Genomic DNA, 18,878 nt, shown 5'->3' on the forward strand with positions numbered 1-18,878 from the left:
GAGTTACACTAAATATTACTCTAGGTTCTGTGGGCGGAACTTGTTTATTGCTGTTTTACATCAAAAATTGAATATGTTTCCTACCGGATAATTTTTGCCCTTCTTTCTTAGACTAACACATTTTAATTTCGATTATGAAAATTGGTTGATAGAATAACTTAAGTGACTTGCTCTTAAGATTTTTTTCTTAAGGTCATGCAGTGAACTGACTATGTTATTGTCAGATTCTCTTAAAATAGATGAAAAAGCTGTTTGTTATTTAAAATATGAAACCAGTAGGCAAGGAAGACACTGTAGGTATCTGAAAAAAAAAACCTGCTGACCTTATGTTTATGTGGGACAGTTAGTTATTTGAAGAAGCATGATTAAAACTGTACAAATGCAGTATAGTTCCAGTTAAAAATAAACTTAAGAACAGTAGAGTTGGTTAGCTAAAATTAGACTAAGTAGGGAAATGATTGCTCCTTCAGAAGATTCTTGTGGTTTGTCTGATTGAAATCTGTGTGATGGATCTCCAATAACATCAAAATATGGGAATTGCAATTAAATACTCCTTTTTGAAGGTGATAGAAATAGAGTGTATGAAAATGCAGGGCAGGGGAGGGAAGTAGTTAACATTAGGATTTCATCATGAAAGGTAGTAGGATGTAGAGCAAACTGCCTAGAAAATGAAATCACCTAACATTTCTACTGCAGCCAAATTTAGCATAAGAATTATAGTTCCGAGAACTCTAAATGTATGTCAGATTTCACCCACATCAAAGGAAATTTATGCCAAACAAACGTAAGGTGATCTAGTTGGTCTGCTCCAACCGGGAGGACAACTTTGGGTCCCCGGTGGAGGACCGGAGCATACCTTGAGAGGCTGGTGATCCCAGGCGCTGTTCATCCCGGCCTGCCCATGGATACTGAGCCCTGGTAGTGAATGTGGGGACAGTGCCATATTTCCCTGTGCAGCTGTAGGTGCTGGGGAGCCTCCCATCTGGCAAGAAGTGGTGTGCCAGCTGCTTTGCGGACACCTCCAAACTGAAGTGCGAGAAGCTGCATCAAAGAGCAGGGGAAGAAGCAGCCCGAGTGCTTTGCTGGATTAGGTATTCATAAGCCCAGCTGCTATTAAAATGTTATACTTAGTGATACTTAATAGGTACGATGCTCTGTAAATTTCACATTTGGTAGTGTGGTAACGTGGTTGTGATAATGGACTCTAGAAAACCTAGAAATCAGAATTTCTAGAAATTTCAGGCAGACAAGATTGATGTATCTAAAAAGAGTTTGAGAAGAATGAGGAAAGAATCTAAAAATATATTTTCCCTTCAATTAGTTCATATTTGAGATTTATTTCTGTAATACGCCCTACTTAGTTCAAAGAGGAGCCTTGGTGTCTCTGCAGTATGTATGTTGAGTGTTTGTCAGTGATCTTGGGTTTAATTATTTTTTCATCACAGGTTGGAATTGCCAAGTATAACTTAATCAGAGGTAGTACTTTTTAGTAATATTTTTAATTTGTGCTATAGAAGAATCAAAACAATTTACTTCAGAAAAAATAATTAAACTTTTTTCTGTAGTACGTCCAAGCAATTTTTATATGTTAGTATTAGAAATTTCACAGAACAGATTTTTAAAAATCTGTTCTATTTTAGTTTAGTTCTCTCATTTAAGGTTTTTACTGAAAGAACTAATGATGTAGCAGTATTCTGTTAGGAAAATGAAAGGTGAAAGTAGAGTTTTGAAGCCATACGTACTGCTGACAAATGTGATATTTGCAGTTTCCATTAGATACAATGCATAGAATTTCTACAGCTGAATTTGTAATTAGCGATAACAGAATTTGACTCTCTACAAGTCAATTATTATTATTATTTATATTTTAAATGTTGCTAAAGAATTTGTAACTTAAGAGTTTCTGCTGCATTCTTAATAACCTGTTTTCTTAGCTTTTTTAACACCGCTGTCAACAGATTCAGCAAGAAATTAATAAGCTCTTGGTTAATTGCCTGTTTGAAAAATGTATCCTGTTGAAGTGCTCTAAACCAGAAATGTGTTTCAATTACATTTTTGTGTTGTTCTGTAGCCACATGATATATTTTAAGATCTGTAACCTATGGGGAAAAGTGAGAGTAAAGGAAAACTGTAAAGAAGAGGTATTAGAGTGTAAAACTAATGTCATGATTTCTGTTGTTTTGTAAATAGGGCGTCACTATGGAGCAGTAACTTGTGAGGGATGCAAAGGATTCTTTAAAAGGAGTATACGCAAGAATTTGGTTTATTCATGTCGAGGAACAAAAGACTGTGTTATCAACAAACACCACCGGAATCGATGTCAGTACTGTAGGCTGCAGAGATGCATAGCATTTGGAATGAAACAAGATTGTAAGTCTGAATAAGTGTAAATCATTTTAGCTGGCAACTGTGTTACAGTTTGTGCTACAAGATATATACTTTATAATATTACAAGATTGTTATCTCAGTTTTATATTTTTATATCGTATCTTTTTCCTTCAAAGAATTATGCAAGTTTGGTGTGATCAGAAGTCTGAAATGCTTCAAGCATATTTATTGCTTGACAAACTTAATAAACCCATTACATGAGGTAAAAGAGAATGACTTGTTGCTCCTAGGCTGCAAATGTCAAGCATGTCTGCGCTTTTTTTGCACATGCAATTCAATTTTTCTATGTGTATTTTAAGCTACTGAACTTCTTAAATCCCTCTACCTTCTTGTCACTTTTGCCACAACTTGGGTTGCTGGCAAAGCTCTGCAGAGACAGTTATTCACAAGGCAGAGATCCATAGTGATCTAGAGTGCAGTCCTTACCAGTTCCTACAGATTCCAAGTTACTTTTTAGGTTTCCTTACATTGGACATAATGATACCCTAACACCACCGTAGTATCAGAATACTAAATATGCCAAAAGTAAAGCAATACAAGAATACTTCAGTGCAAATACTACCACACTGCTGCTATACTCATGGTATTAGTCCTGTGCTCTGCTCTGTGCTATCCGCCTGTGTTTTGCTGACCCTTCTGAACCTCTGTGGACGCTGTCCACCTTACAGCCCCTCATCTGCCAGCAGAAGCCAGTAATGTTTTTCCAGCACAGGGGAAATGACTTCAGAAAGGGAGGAAAAGCTGAGGGCATGAAGTGTATCTCCCCGTTACGCTCGAGTTCAGCTGGCAGGACTTTGTCCCTCCACGGAGTCCTCAAGCAGAACAAAATAGCTAGGGCTGGGGGTCAGAAGGCACAAAAGGGAACTCTGGGTCCTGGGGGAAGACTGCGTGGAGGAGAGGATTGTTCTAGAACATGAAGTCCTAGGTCTCGCCTAGGAATGGGGAGAGGAAAGAAAACTCAGTACTGTCTGGTGCTGTAGCTTCCTCAGTGTGGTTATTTGTCCCTTGAAGAAGGCTTGGCCCTTTTTCAGCAAACTCGGATCCAGCTAGGGAGTACAGGGTTAGCAAAGGAAGAGCAAGACTTTTGCCCACCCTTTCAAAGCACCATTCACGTATTACAGGGTAGGTTTAATGGCATTGTAAATACATGATGATACTGTGATGGTTGTTTTTGTGATAATTATCACTATAAAAATTGAAATAGTATCATAGTCTACTACTAACTTGAAAGTTTTTAAATTTTTTTTTCTTTATACATTTTCCAAAACAGCATAACTTAAGAAAGTTGTTTTTTTTTGTCTTTGTTTTAAAAAATAATCAACATTCAGGGTTCTCTCTGTAGGTTTAAACTATTCCTATGTGCAATACAATGTTAAAGAGGCTCTGCTAGTCATTAGCCAGTGCTTATCAGGTTGCTGAATTGATGCATATTTAAAATTATGTACAGACCAGGTTTATAATTTTTCCAGGATCTTAATTCATTCTATAAAATTACTTGTACCATTTTAAAATTTGTAGAAGAAAAAATCCTTTTAAAAAAATAAATTGCCTCTTTGAAAATACCTTTTATTAATTAAATTCTACAGTAACAACATTGTATTAGTTTGTTATTTTTCCAGAAATTTGGTTTTCCTTTTACTGAGTTTACAGTTTGATTTTACAAGTTTTCCATCAGCTTTATTCCTGAGAGCTGGAGAATTCACAATGGGGTATTATACTTTAAATTTCACTTTAATATTCTCTAATTCATCCAAGACAAGGTGATGTTTCTATAGGCTAAAGCACAGATTCATTCCACCTAATTTCACTGAGCTATTCAAATTAAAAATATGTTTGTTTTATTACATAATTGATTTTGGGTCAAGGTCTCACCCAGATCTTGAATGGTCTGAATTGGACTTTGCGAATATCCCTTTCCCCGTCTATTTTATAAGCTCCGAACTTGGGAGGCTTCCATAAGTGTACGAAGTCATGTGGTTCAATGACCTGCTGTCCTTTAAAAATGAACTGAGAGCGTGGCTAGTGAAATTGAGAGAGAGAAGCAGTAAGCCTCCCCTTAAAGACCCAAATTGAACATAAGGTATAACGGGATTTCTGTCTTAACTGTAACTTGAAAAATTTTTCAGTTTGTGTATGTTTGATATCAGACTTTGACTACTACATCATTTCATTAAGAACAAATCAAGTGCGTTTGTTGTTTTTTACTCGAGATACTAGTTTACTGGTTATATATATATTTTAAGTTATGATCTCTGTACATACTCAGAATTGTTATTAAAATTGAAGAGTAAGTAAAGAAAAAAAGGATTATTTCTTAGACTGTAATTTGTGATGTAACATAATAGTTTCATACTGTTTTATTAGCTGTGCAGTGTGAAAGAAAACCTATTGAAGTGTCAAGAGAAAAGTCTTCAAACTGTGCAGCTTCTACAGAAAAGATCTACATTCGGAAAGATCTTCGCAGTCCATTAGCTGCAACTCCAACTTTTGTAACAGACAATGAAACAGCAAGGTATGTAAATTCTACTCCAAAAGCAGCTGTCTCTGTTTCTGGAAATGACCCCCAAATTAAAATGCATGCTGTTTTGTGTCAGGTCGACAGGTCTGCTGGAATCAGGAATGTTTGTTAACATTCATCAGTCTGGGATAAAAAGTGAGCCTACTGTGTTGATGACTCCAGATAAGGTATGTGATGACATGACTGCTATGCTAGGTGCTGATTCATATACTTTTTGTTTGCTATAATGGTGTATGTAGGGATGGAAGGTTGTTCTGTTTTGTTGTACCTTTGTTTTAATAAATTCATGTTTAAAACATTCATTTACAATATTGCCCAGCGCTGTAGATGCCTTCTCTTCAAAAGAATGCTTCTAGCTCTGCGTAGTAAAAATGCTAAAAACTCTGCAAAGCAAATGCCTTCCTCCCCCATTTTTGGAGAGCCTTAAGGGCCACCTTATTTTACTTTGTCTGTGGTAATCCGGACACTTGGAGATTGCTTTTCTTCCCATACAGTGAGGTGTTTGTAAAACCTCACATGGCTATGGCATTATCACAGTGCATTTCAAAAATACTGTTAGTTTTTCTTTTTTTTTTCCCTTCATTGCTAATATTTTTTCAAAGCTAGTAAGAGCTGTCTGAGCAACAGTTTTTGTTTCTGATATATTTCTGAGCTGGTTTTCATTTGTTTCCATTTCGTTACGCATACCAATCCACTAAATTGATGTGATAATGTCCCTACACATGCACAGTAGGAAGGTTCTGTATTTTTCTAGCTGATATTAAATTACCTCACACTGTTTATGTGCATTTTTCCTCGCTCCGTCTGCAAAAGGCCCCACCAAATGTTGTTTCTTCCATTTAATTTTTCTGGCACTATCTCTATGACTAAGTGGGTTAAATGACATGTAGCATGCTGGTTTTAGTAGCAGCTTACTTGCCTGTAAACATGCATTTTCCTTATTATTTATATATTTATTTATTGTAATAAATATTGGAGTAGGGTGGGAAACATGGCTTAACTGCCTGCTTGAAGTACTGGTCACTACTGAAACAGCTTGTTCCCTTGCAATTAAATAAAGTTATAACAAAAAGGCTGCAGCAGAGTTATTTTCCTGCTTGCTTGAAGGTGACTTTTTGTATGTTCCTCCTCTTCAAACATTCTCCTATTACTATGATATTGTTTACATGAGGAAGGAAGGGAAGAAGGGAGGAAGGAAGGAAGGAAGGAAGGGAGGGAGGGAGGGAGGGAGGGGAGGAAGGGAAGGAGGGAGGGAGGGAGGAAGAGAAGGAAGGAACGAAGGAACGAAGATAAAAATGCAATCTAGTTCAGCCTCACAGTCCCAGTTACTGACCAGTGAGTGGATATGCTGAAACTTCTGCCTGCGCTTGCTTGCCATCTGTAGCATTCTTTCTGAAAGAAATAGATAGCTATTACTTGTAAAAGTAAATGTCCAAATATTTCATATTTTAGAAGCAGTGCAGGGTCTAATTACTACATTATGATTACGCATTTAATGAATACAATAATTTTCTTACAGGTCTATTCACAAGCTCAGTTCATTAGTGTGGAAGTTAGATTCTTATATTACAAGTTATCTGCTGCCAATATGAAAGAATTAAAAGCTATAATATTCCCTTAGGTTGAAGCCTGTCAGGGAGATTTAAGTACACTGGCAAATGTGGTGACATCACTAGCAAACCTCGGTAAATCCAAAGACATGTCACAAAGCAGTACAGAGCTATCTATGATTGAGAGTTTAAGTAATGGAGATGCGTCATTATCTGAACTCCAGCAAGAAGAACAAGCTAGTAGTGATGTTACAAGGTAAGGCGCATTAGACTTGAAAATATTATACTTTTCAAGAATGTCTCTGTTCATTCAGAGCATTAATTAAGTCATCACAATGTAAGTAATTTATCTGCATCTAAAATAATAGCAGTATTTATCTGCATCTAAAATAATAGCAGTAAGAGCATGAGCTCATGTTGAAGATCAAGCTTGTAAGATTATTCCAAATTAAATCATAAGTTAGGTATGAGAAATAAATACAGTTATTTGTTCTTGGAATTAATTTCAATGTAAATCAGCTGATTTTCATACTTTTTTGTTTGTCCTTAATAACGTGTGTTAGATCTTCTACTATATTCATAGTACTTTGTATCATCCTGGAAAACTGTTTCTTAACGATCGCATACGTGTAAGTAGTTTAATGCCCATAGCAGTTAATTACCTTAAAAGCTTGAAAAGCATTTTCTTTCTAGATGGGAGAACTCAAAGAATGCTCACTGTCAGTACAAATGCATTCATTATATATCTTACGAACTTGTGTCCTGCACTGGTTTTAACTGAGCCATTTTGGTGAGCATACATGTGAGGTATTCTGTGTAGTAGTTATTCCTTCAGTCAGAATCATGTTCTTCCTTGATTGTCATTCCATGCAGGCTTCTGACAATTGTCCCAGCAATATTTCTTTACACCCCATCTATATTATACATGCTGTTCTGAAAATGCATACGTAGAGTAAATCGATCAAGAAAAAAAGATTGGTATATAGTAAAGTAGTTTGTACTGACTCAAATACATGATTTCCCCTATACTCCACTCTACTACTCAGTATAATTGCAAGCAGAATGCATTTGTTCTGCTTCTTTCTTCATATGTACTACTTAGAAAGTCAGTGTGACCTTTGCTGTGTTCTCCTAGGTAAAGAACATGAAGTGTAAGGAGCGTTGCTGTATATGCTGACAAACATCAGTCAGTGATATGGCTGTTCAGTAAGATGCAGTAATAAGGTTGCATGATTACCTGTTATTTGCTTATTTCCTGGCACTTTCAGATGCTTGCTTTTGCCAACTTCAGTGTTTCTGTTCAGTTTTAAAATCTGTCTACAGAAATCCATCAAGTTCTCAGCCAGCGAGCTTGAAAGAGCTCTGACTCAGGTTAACGTGTACTCGTGTCTAGTAGGTCACCTAACAGATCCCCAGTAGGGAGTTTCAAAGAAAATACTCCTGCGAAAGGGAAGTTGTTACTCAAACAGAAACTAAAATTTCTGTTGAAATCTTTGATTTCCGTGCCAGACCTTGTGCCAGCTTGATCGTATGGACACAGGTGTTCACAGAAGAAAATGATTTTAAGGGGTTTCCATTAGCAGGTTTTATCTATCAGTGTTTTTCATGTATTTTATTATATTCCACTGCTTGCAGCTACAGAAGTTAAGCTTTCAATTTTGCTGACACAAGTTTAGCGTATAACTTTGTTGCTAGTATTCCGCTGCTTTTATATTGTAATGTTACATGCTTTGTCCTCTAATGGCTTCATTATCTATGTTCATATTTTACAGCTAATCAGGAGTCCTGTTATATATCTGTTAGTGGCTGAGCTCGACGAAAAGAGAACCAAAGTTGTTTCTAACAAAGGGTATCAATATGATGTATTTAATGTTGATAATACATTTTTTCTTACTTTGTGAGCTGGTTTTTGTAACTTCAAGGCAAGCTCTGGTCTGGATTCTCTTTTCCTTGGTGTTTTAACTTGCAACCATTGCTCATGTTGAGACACAATACATGAAAAGGACCTACAGTGTAGAGCCATTAAGAAGCAGAACTTCTGCTTACTTTTGCAGGCTTTCTTCTGCAAATTTATGATATAGGAGGCAAAAGATTTATTTGAAAGCAGACATCCAAGAATAAGTTGGAAACAAAGTACCATGGGAAGACATGGTTAGCAGGGTACCTGCCCAACATTATGTAAAAAGGATGCTGTAACCTAAGCTAGAATAAAAACAGAGTTGTAGCAGAGGCATATAACGTTACCTGTTGGAGAAAGGGGAGATCTTGTTCCTGGGTTACATTTCTGTCCCTGCTACATGCGAGAGCTCTGAAAAGATCCTATTTTCCTAAGCAGCTGCCATTGAGCTACAGATTTTGCCTTATTATACCTAAGGCAACCAAGAGGGAGCCACACAGGACCTGAAACTCAGATTTGCTAGCAGGAGAAGGACAATATAACTTCAGAGCTTGCCTCTTGCAGAGAGTGCACTCTGTTTCTGTTCACTTTCCATATATTTGAGACGAAAACTTCCCAGGTACATCTGTGTAGTCCACTTGTGCACTCCCCAGTCACCCTCCTGTGTACACAAAAAGGTGTGCAGGCTAGATCCTGGGCTAGGATCCAAAACTGTTCTGGCTAATTTACTGTCTGAAGCCTAAGGCAGTGTCAGCAGCTAGTTTATTGTGTTGTTTCTTTTGGTTGTAAATGGTTATGTTGAACACAGCATGCACTTAGGGTGGTTTTTTTTAGTATATTAATATATGTAGGTAGCAAAGGAGTATGGAAGAAAAGGTAGGCAGAGTTCTACTTCAGACTTGGACATTAAATCAGTAATTTTAGATATTGTGGCAGTAAACACGTCTGTACAAATTGAGAATCATGTCCACGTAATCATCTTCTGTAAAGTTTTCAGATCTCTGCGTGAGTTTTTCATGTGACTTTGTACAAATGATACTGTTCTCAGGATATGTCATCTGTCTGTAGGTAGTAATCAAGCCTGTATATTTGTGACTGTAGATGTATCAGTTTTGGTTCTCAGGTGTGTTCGTGCACACAATGGATGTGTTATCAAGCAGGAAAATAAAGAGTAATACATCTGTGCTCCTCCTGGCATCTCCCCAGTAATGTTAGTGCACATGCCTTGGTCTTCACAGGAGTCGCTGCCCCACCTCAAGGGATACTAAGGATGGTATTGAAAGCATGTGAGTGCTTTCTCTTACGTATTTAGAAGCTGTCTTCTCAAATTAAGCTGAACAAACTAACCACAACTCATTGCTTATAGAAGCTTATTCCTTCTGTTTGTGCTTGTTAGCAGCAAAAATCTGTAAAATTTACACATGCAGTAAGTTGTTTTAACAGCAGCCTGATGATCATGTGCTCAAAATGCTTATGCCAGCACTCTCAGTAAACATCACTAAAGAGATCTTGAAAGGCAAACTGTGATTCAGCAGCACAATCAGTATGTCAAAACTGTGAATTTGTTGGCAACTAGTGCGAACAGGATCTGCTGCTAATTTTTTGCTTCAGAGACAGTGCAAGTTTGAGTTTTCAGGGATTTTGTTTTGTATAGTGGCAGGAAAAGCATGTTAATGACTTGTATTTTCCAAGTCTTTGTTTTTATTTTCCTTTGGTTATTTGAAACAGACGTCTGAATACAGGTTTCAGACGTGCAGATTCCTCCTAAATTGAAATGGTCTCTTAAGATGTTTTTTTTTTCGTTTTATATTTTCGTGATCATACAGGGCATTTGATACCCTTGCAAAAGCATTAAATCCAGGAGAGAGTGCAGCGTGCCAGAACTCTGACAGCGTTGAAGGCAGCGTCCAGCTGATCGGGGGAGAAACAAGCATGAATATCGTTGAAATAGAGGGGCCACTGCTCAGTGATGCCCATGTAGCATTCAGGGTACTTAATACTCTTTATTGTTGGCTGTTTATAAACGTTTTAATTTGGTGGTACAACATAATTAATGATCTGATTACATTTTCTTTTGAATTTCTTTGAAGAGGAATTATTCAGGTATCAGCATTCATTTCCGATGAATGCACTGCTTTTGTTCACTGGTTAGCTGTTTGCTTGGTAAAAATTAACAGCTCTCAGTTGTTTACTTGAACTGTTTGTTTTACTGTTTTTTACCTGAAAAATAGTAGGTAATCAGAGCAAAGGGATTTACACGGAAAACTTTAACAGCTAAGGGAACATATAGTTGCTTTTTTAGAGAGGCAAATATTTTCTGACTTCATTTCTCTTTTTATGAGCATGTAAAAATTACTCTTTTTTTTTTCATCATATTGTTATTCATGGACAAATCAAAAATCTTGCTCATCTTTTAGATTGCATTAAATGTTGCCTCTCTCAACAACACAGTTTGGTCACTAAAATAAACATATCTCTAATGTAAATGTCAGTTTTGTTTTAAATTGTCTTAGCCAAACCATTTTATTACAAAATCTTGATTTCTGAGGATAAAACTAATATGCTATAATTAGGAATTTCGGGTCAATTCCCAATTTCTTTACATACACAGGTGAAAGTTACATATTTGTCTATATGTAAGCATAAGCAACATCATTCTAATTACAGTGGTTCTTCTAAAACTTCTGTTCTTTACATAATGCCTCCAAAGTTGAGTTTTATTTGGGATTTTTCATCCCCAGGGTTCCCAGACATAAATCTTTATCTAAGCTAAGATTCAAAATTTTCATCATTTTTGTTGCTTTGCAGTCACTGTGGGATATACACAGTGTGGCTAGTAAGCCAAAAAACAGTCATTCAGTTTTATTTCAGGATTATCTCACGTTTATTTTAAAAATAATGTTACTTTCTTCTCTTAAAACCCTGGAAGTTATTTTTCATATTATGTTTTATATGGAGAAAGTCAAATAATTGACTTGCACTTATTTTTTTTATTATTTATTTTATTTTCTGGCAGCTCACCATGCCTTCTCCTATGCCTGAATATCTTAATGTTCACTATATCTGCGAGTCTGCCTCCAGGTTGCTGTTCTTGTCCATGCACTGGGCACGTTCCATTCCGTGTTTCCAAGCTTTAGGGTAAGTGTTCAATTACTCTATTTGCTCATGTTGTGAATACACGCTTTTAAATTTATTATTTGTACTGTAGTCTTCAGGGACACTTAAAAATATAAACCAAGTTTATTAAAACTGTTCTATAAATCTTCAATATGAAGGTAGATATGCTGAATCAAAATTACTCACAGCTTCAGTTCAGTTCAAGTACTTGGTTGGGTTTCGAAGAAAAAAAGTAGTAGATTCATAATGATCAAATGCCTGCTCGGTGCCTCTTCTTACATAAATTTTCAGTAAATAGGACTTGCTATCATTTTTGAATATCTCCCTCCAAAACTTAAGAAGCTTATCATGCAGTTGCCAAAAAGAATCCCCTTTCTGAAGCTTCAAATACTGCTGTCTTTATAAGTGAGGTAGTAGTATTTTTGCCTTCAATAAACTATGTGAAGAACATGCTTAGCTAGGTTCAGCAAGCTTTAGGATTAATTTGTTGAGTTGTAGAGGATTTTCCAAAAACAAATGGTTGCAGTAGCCAGAAAGTAATTTTTATTATACTCTGTAAAGTTTGTGTAACATCCTGTTTTTCCAGCAAAATTCGGTGTATCGCTTAACATTCTCAAGCTAAATGTAGTAGTACATTGCTGATCATCATGAGAAAACAACTCAAATCGACACTGGGAAAAGTGATGTATGTTACTATCAGAAACCAAGATTGTGAAGACAAATCAAATAAATCAGCTGTGTTAAAATATGATACAAATCTATCGGCTGTGATACAAATGGAGTATAAAATCATGTTTGTTCCTCATCCAGTGCTTTTTTCTTGTAATTCAGTATCAGAATAGTAGTAGCAAAGAGAATTCCTGTTTATAGTGAGGGATTGTCTCCTTTCTTGTCAGAAGCGTTGATGATCTGTGTTTACTCAAATGTTTAAGCCGAATTACTCTACATTGTTTAAGACATTGCACTGTGTGTAATTAAAGCCTGTGTTTTGAAGAAGGAAAAAGTAACATTTTGTAAAACTAAACAATAGCAAGGAGGGAAAAGTGGGTAAATGTGATATTTTAGTAGAAATTGTTGTCCTGCAGGATTTCAAAATACTTAGCAAATTAACATAGTGAACTGCGTCCTTGTACATTTTAAAAAGTTTTTTGCAACAGAGAGACAATGCAAAGTAGTGTTACAACAACAAATAGGAATTGTTTTCTTAAAGTAAAATCTGCAAAAGACCTGACTATCTAAAAAGATTTTACAAGAAATGTGTATAGAAGATCTGCATTTTTTGAAATGTGTCACTTCCCAATATATTTGTCTGTTTGAATAAGAAAATGGAGGAGTAGGCTTTCTGAAAGTTGTTAATACTCGCCTGTGCTAACATTTGCAGTCCCAGTCAAGATCATGGGCAACAGTGGAAGCTTATTTGATATTAATGAAGCTTTTTAAAGTTGAGGACATTATGTGCTGTATAATTTTAACTTTTAGAAGGGTGACTCATATTTCATTTTTAAAATGAAGAGAAATTCATGGTATTAGCAGTTGAGAAGAGTTGATGAGCCAGAGCAAAGTGCTAATTGTTTTGTAAAATAATTGTATCCAAGTGGTTCCCTCCCCAAGCGCTGTTTTCCTTAGTCTTGGCAAGATAGTTGGCTTAGACATACTAATTTAGGTAACGATATCAAGATACTGCTTAGTTCATTTTCCTGCACAAGAATCTCTGTAGGCAAAAGGGATTCCTACTGAAATGTTAATCAGGCTGGTTACAGCCACTTAGTTTTTTGGGGCTACATAAGTGTGATCAGCTAATTCTGGTATAAGTTTGATCATCCATAAAGTAATGTATTAGCTTTAATATGGAGAGCTTTAAATATGCTTTTCTTCTTTGAAAATCCTGTGGTTCTTTTTAACTTTCATGTGGTCATGTGGTTCTTTTAACTCTCCATTATTTATATTTACTGGCTCAAACTGTGAAACATGGTACTTGAATTTGACTCCTCAGTGGTAGGATTTCCTTTTTATAAGGTACTGAGCTCTTGTTAAGCCCTACAAGTTAGAGATGCTTGGCATCACGGGAAGTTAGGTTACTAATACGGAAGGGCTGAATATTAATAGGCCTAATTTTAAGCTTCAGCATTAAAAAAAATTAAAAAAGACTTAGAAATTGCACCCAACTGTCAGATTTCAAGTTAAAAAAATAAAATTGAAGACTTTTGAGTCTATTCTGCAACTACAATACAGCAACAATGCAAACTTTTTTTTGGCCCATGCATATAAATCTTACCTAAAAATGAGTGTGAATCCTAGGAAAACTAGCGTGATGGAAATGATGGAATATACTTAGACAGTTGTCATTTACTGTAACTTCAGCTTGCTTTTCTGGTAGAGATCTGTTGCCTTTTTGATCATTAAAACAAAAATGATTTCTTTACAAATGTCACTTTAAAACGTGTTTTAATCCTAGCGTTTTAAAATAATTTAGTGTTTTAATTTGTTCTGGTACTGGCTGCAGTGATTGAATTAGATGGATGTTTTATGAAGTGTTCTTCAAACTAAAAAAATGTAAAGCCAAGTGGCTGGTTTTATTAAGTGAAATTAATGTACTTTTTTTTTAATAGACAGGATAACAGCATATCATTAGTAAAAGCCTGCTGGAACGAACTTTTTACGCTTGGTCTTGCACAATGTTCACAAGTTATGAACGTGGCGAATATGTTAGCTGCATTTGTTAATCACCTTCATAGCAGTTTACAGCAAGGTAAGGTGAATATTGTGCACGTTTGCAGACTTGGGGAATTACATCATGGTTTTTAAGTTTTGAATTGAGCAGTTTATTACTTATCTGTCAATTGTTAATGAAAATTTACTGTTCATAAAATTTAACAATTGGTATTGACACAAAATAATACTAGAAAATACAATTCTCAAGATGACAATTTTTGGCAATTTTTCCAAAGTCAGCTGTCAACTATGCTAATGCTTCCTTTCCCCCAAATTAAAAAAAAAAGCACAATTATATATATATATTTGCCCATCTTTGTAATGCAGGTTAGCTTTTACTGTTTGTTTTGGTTTTTAATCATGTTTGATATCTGTGTGAACTCTAATAGTGTTCTGCTGTTCTGTTGGTGTACATCAGCTCAAAATAGGAATATTTCAGGCAGCCTCAACTTTAAGAACACAAGTGTACTGTGAATATGATTCCTCTCTACCAAGGGTGTAAAGAAGAACCCAACTGTCCTTGCTGTTCATAGCTGTGAAACAAAGCAGCCGAATGCCACCTTCGTGATGTACTTCCTGTACATAACTTGGCTTGTATATTAGTTTTAGACTCCATACAAGTCTTCCAAGCAGATTTGCACTAAGTATGCCTCCTTCCTTTTATCCTATGTCCTGCATCTTTTGCATGTTTTACATTAAATGAAGTTGGCCTTCTCTTTCATTTAGTCTACAGTGAAGGAAATGTTCTTGAGTGATATTCAAACTGAAGTAGGGGAGTCTTTTAGTTAATATAAAAATCTTTATCTGTTCATAGTCTAGCACATTTTTTAAGTTAGATATACATACAAAAATGTTAGCATTTTCAGGTTTAACTAGATTTAGGATTATTTGCTGTTACTCTCTTTAATGCTATGCAAAAAGAGATCGGTAAACCATAGAAAAATAACTCTCTAAATTATAAGTAAGTTTTTCCTCTCCTTTTATGATGAAGAGATTAAAGAGTTCATTCCTAGGGGTTTTCAGGTTTAAACAAATATCCAAAAGATCCTGCTTTAAATAAACAATAGTTTGTAATAAAAACAAATTGATTAAACCACTAAACATAGTGGATCAGCTAAATATGAACAAATTGTGAATATCTTTAGGAAGGATGCAAATGCAATTTGGGGACTTACGTCAGTCTACATAATTTATAAGCGTGTTCACCAAAAACTTTAATAATTAATGATGGTTTTACCTTTACTACAAATGTATATTCTTATTAATTTGGGAATTCAGTTTGAATGTACAAATCAGAAATTTATATCCAACGTCTTCCAGTTACTGAAGGGGAACAGCTCTGCACCAACATTCCCAGGAAAGGTGTATAGTGTACCTTCTTTTTCAGCAGTGGCATGGTCTTTGACCAACTAAAGTAACCCATCAATATAAATACTGCACCTGACTCTTAGATGTACAGTGTAGATCTGCAATAGCAATGTTGCCTTTAGTTATAAATAGTCTTTCCTTGATTTAGTCCACCTCTGGTTATTGGAAACTTCAGTGACAGAAACTGTTGTGTAAAGATTATTTAGACCTAGTATGTAAGTTTATAGATGGCATAGATTCCCCACTGTTTGATCTAATACAAATGATTAATGTTTTTAAAAATCCAGTGTGAATACATTTTTGCACGTGTGTTGACATTGGGGATTTTATATTTTATGTATGTGTCAACTCAGATAAGCTGCCAACAGACAGAGGAAAACTAGTAATGGAGCATATCTTCAAATTGCAAGAGTTCTGTAACAGTATGGTTAAGCTTTGCCTGGATGGATATGAATATGCATATTTGAAAGCAATCGTACTCTTCAGTCCTGGTATGTAATTATTCTTAATGTAAACATTTATTCTTTTTCTACAACTATAGAAACTTAAGGTGTTAAAAGTCACTTTAAAAATTCATAGAATCATTTCAGTTGGAAAAGACCTCTAAGATCATCAACCTTTAAAAGAATTTTCTGTGTTTTCCACAAGGGTATTTTTCAGGTAAGCTATGGCGGAGGGGTGGAACTAGATGATCTTCGAGGTCCCTTCCAACCCAGGCCATTCTATGATTCTATGATTCTGCAAGTTTTAGGAAACAAATAGTTCATAGTTTATTATTTGCTTTTTCGTCTGATGCTATTATTTTTTTCCCACAAATGATATTTATGCATACAATATTCCAATAAATATCAGTGTATTGGAACAATGCTGTTCCATGCAACACAGAGAACAGAGGTATATCATAAGGAATGATGTAAACATTGCAAGTACTGCATTTATTTGAACTCTTCAGAATGTCTGGTTGTATTATAAACAATGAAGTAAAACACCAACATAGAGGAAAAAAATAAAGAGGTAAAGCAGCATCCTTCATTAAAACTGTTGGAAAACTTGAAGTTGCTACAGCTATCAAATAATCATTTCAGCATGCTTACAAGTAGATAATCTGTATTTTAAAGCATCTTATATGGAACAGATATAACAATACAGGGTGTCTTTCAGATCACTCAGGTCTGGAAAATGTGGTACAGATAGAGAAATTTCAAGAAAAGGCTTACATGGAGTTCCAAGACTATGTAACAAAAGCATATCCAGATGACACTTACAGGTACGTAAACTTACATGCTTACTTGATTGATTCTCTTTTCAGAGCACCAACAATATTGATATGTACAGTATTTCTTCTAATAAATATGTGCATTTTATTCTTCTTAAATGTAAAAAATTACCTTTAGGGCACTTAAAATATTATGTATATATTCATACATATTATGAATATAATGTATCTACTTATTCATTATTATTTTCCAAAAAGAAATATTGTAAATAAAATAAAGTATTTTTTTTCTTTTTGAATTGCACCTATGTAGAGTATTTCGTCATTTAGTCTAAGTCCAAACATGTACAGTCCCTGCACATAGACTTACATATTTGCATTTTTGTACTTTTGAAGGCATGACTAACTATATACTCTACTGATTTAAATATCTAAGCCTATCATGAACTAGATATAGCAAATTTTGACCAGTATTGTTCCTAGTTAATTTTTTCTGTTCTCTTACTGATACTTGAACAACACCGAATTGTGTGACCAAGTAACACTTTTTACCAAACTTACTTTCCAGACTGTCTAGACTCCTTCTCCGATTGCCTGCTCTTAGGCTGATGAGTGCTGCCATCACCGAAGAGCTGTTCTTTGCAGGACTAATTGGAAACGTTCAGATTGATAGCATCATCCCATATATCCTGCGAATGGAGACAGCGGACTATAACACTCAAATAATTGGTCATGCCGTATAAAAGTAGCAATCAAGGATTCTGCACCATGGCAGTCATGGTGATGTAAATGCATACCCTGTCTCCAAGAGATGGCAATAAGCCTTCACATGCACCTATCTAAAGAAGGCTAATATTCCTCCTTTCCAGTACACTTGGGAAATGTGGTGGAGTGTCTGAAGGAATATAGGATCGCTTCCTATTTTTCATCTGATCTTCAAGGACTTGTAAATTAACTTGATATCTGAAGAAAGTCAAGAATTGTCCATCCTATTTTTGTAGATAGATGAACTTGGAATATTTGTTTATGAAGTCCAGGCTTGTGAAGAAATTGAAGAAGCTTTGACTGAACTAAGGTATCTCAACTTAGTTTGATGTTTTAGGCAAATAAATTAACTTTCCTCTCTGAGCTGTGTTTTCAGTCTTTTGCTGCTAGTCCCTTCTCACTGAATAAATGGAAAATACATGATCAAACATTTTGAAAAGGCCAGTATTTCCATGGAAATGAGACCTTTATAACCAAACTTAGATTTTTGCTGTTGTTTTGAAGAAAAAATAATTTCTTGTTGAATGAAACAGTGGATACCATTACAAGTGAAGGGAAGGTAGAGGAATTTCACATTTTAAAAATATTTTGCTGACATTTTGATGCAGTTGATCAAAAGTGAAGCTGCAAAGGGTCAGTACTGACTGCTGTGTAGATGCAAGGAATACTGTGCTGTAGTAGTATGTATTGGTAGATGTCAGCTGTTTTATACTATGAAAAACTACGAAGTATTTACTGCAGGTATTCAAAGAGCAGCCTCCTGCTTTTTCTGGTCTCACAAGTTCAAGCTTTTTCACGCTACCCCGCCCCCTTTCATACTCAGCACCCAAGGATGGAGGCATTCGAGATGCCTCTTAACTTTATTTCGGCCATCGCTCTAAAAAACAAATTGTGTTTTGAGTTCTGTGCATGTGTTCGTGTCGTTATTCCTGCATAGGATTTGGAAATTAATTTTTGTTGTTAGCCTTTAGCTGTCTAGCTGCCTTTTTCCAACCGGTCTCATATGATTATTTTTAAAATTTGAATTAGACAAATTCAAGTATAACAGGCTCCCTGTAGGAGCCTGGCCTCTGCTGCTTTTCCTTTCCTTGTTAGAAATGGGTCTAGATACTTTATATGTGTTGACTGAATCATACTCCATGGCTCCATCTAAGGGTGGATTCAAATGCTTTTCCCTCTTGAGGCATGTGCCTCATTGTCAAGTAACGCTCTAACATACGGTTGCTCCTTGCTTCCTTTTGCTGCAGGAAGCTGTACATCCCTAGCACATTTAATATCTGTTGGTTAAAATTAGAGAAGGATCCTAGTAAAAGTGATAGTCTACTGCTGACACTTGGGATTATCTAA

The 18,878-nt window shown here is 35.6% G+C and overlaps 1 protein-coding gene across 20 annotated transcripts in view; it reads left to right on the forward strand.

Annotated features, from left to right (window-relative positions):
* NR2C1 (nuclear receptor subfamily 2 group C member 1) overlaps positions 1-18,878 on the forward strand; it is a 57,098-nt gene that overhangs the window by 33,692 nt on the left and 4,528 nt on the right. For 16 of the 20 annotated variants that reach the window (XM_048061098.2, XM_048061091.2, XM_048061092.2 and 13 more), the window contains 11 exons: positions 2,191-2,370; positions 4,753-4,900; positions 4,983-5,073; positions 6,528-6,712; positions 9,592-9,639; positions 10,180-10,342; positions 11,370-11,491; positions 14,080-14,219; positions 15,904-16,041; positions 16,712-16,817; positions 17,335-17,894. In XM_048061098.2, the coding sequence (XP_047917055.2) occupies positions 2,191-2,370; positions 4,753-4,900; positions 4,983-5,073; positions 6,528-6,712; positions 9,592-9,639; positions 10,180-10,342; positions 11,370-11,491; positions 14,080-14,219; positions 15,904-16,041; positions 16,712-16,817; positions 17,335-17,509 (1,496 nt within the window). In that variant the 3' untranslated portion in view covers positions 17,510-17,894. Of the gene's footprint in view, positions 1-2,190; positions 2,371-4,752; positions 4,901-4,982; positions 5,074-6,527; positions 6,713-9,591; positions 9,640-10,179; positions 10,343-11,369; positions 11,492-14,079; positions 14,220-15,903; positions 16,042-16,711; positions 16,818-17,334; positions 17,895-18,878 lie in introns of those variants that run through there. The other 4 variants (XR_010830621.1, XR_010830624.1, XM_048061101.2 and 1 more) reach the window with 2 other exon arrangements.

This window comes from Anser cygnoides, chromosome 1 (assembly GCF_040182565.1).
Source record: "Anser cygnoides isolate HZ-2024a breed goose chromosome 1, Taihu_goose_T2T_genome, whole genome shotgun sequence".
Classification (NCBI taxonomy): Eukaryota; Metazoa; Chordata; class Aves; order Anseriformes; family Anatidae; genus Anser; species Anser cygnoides.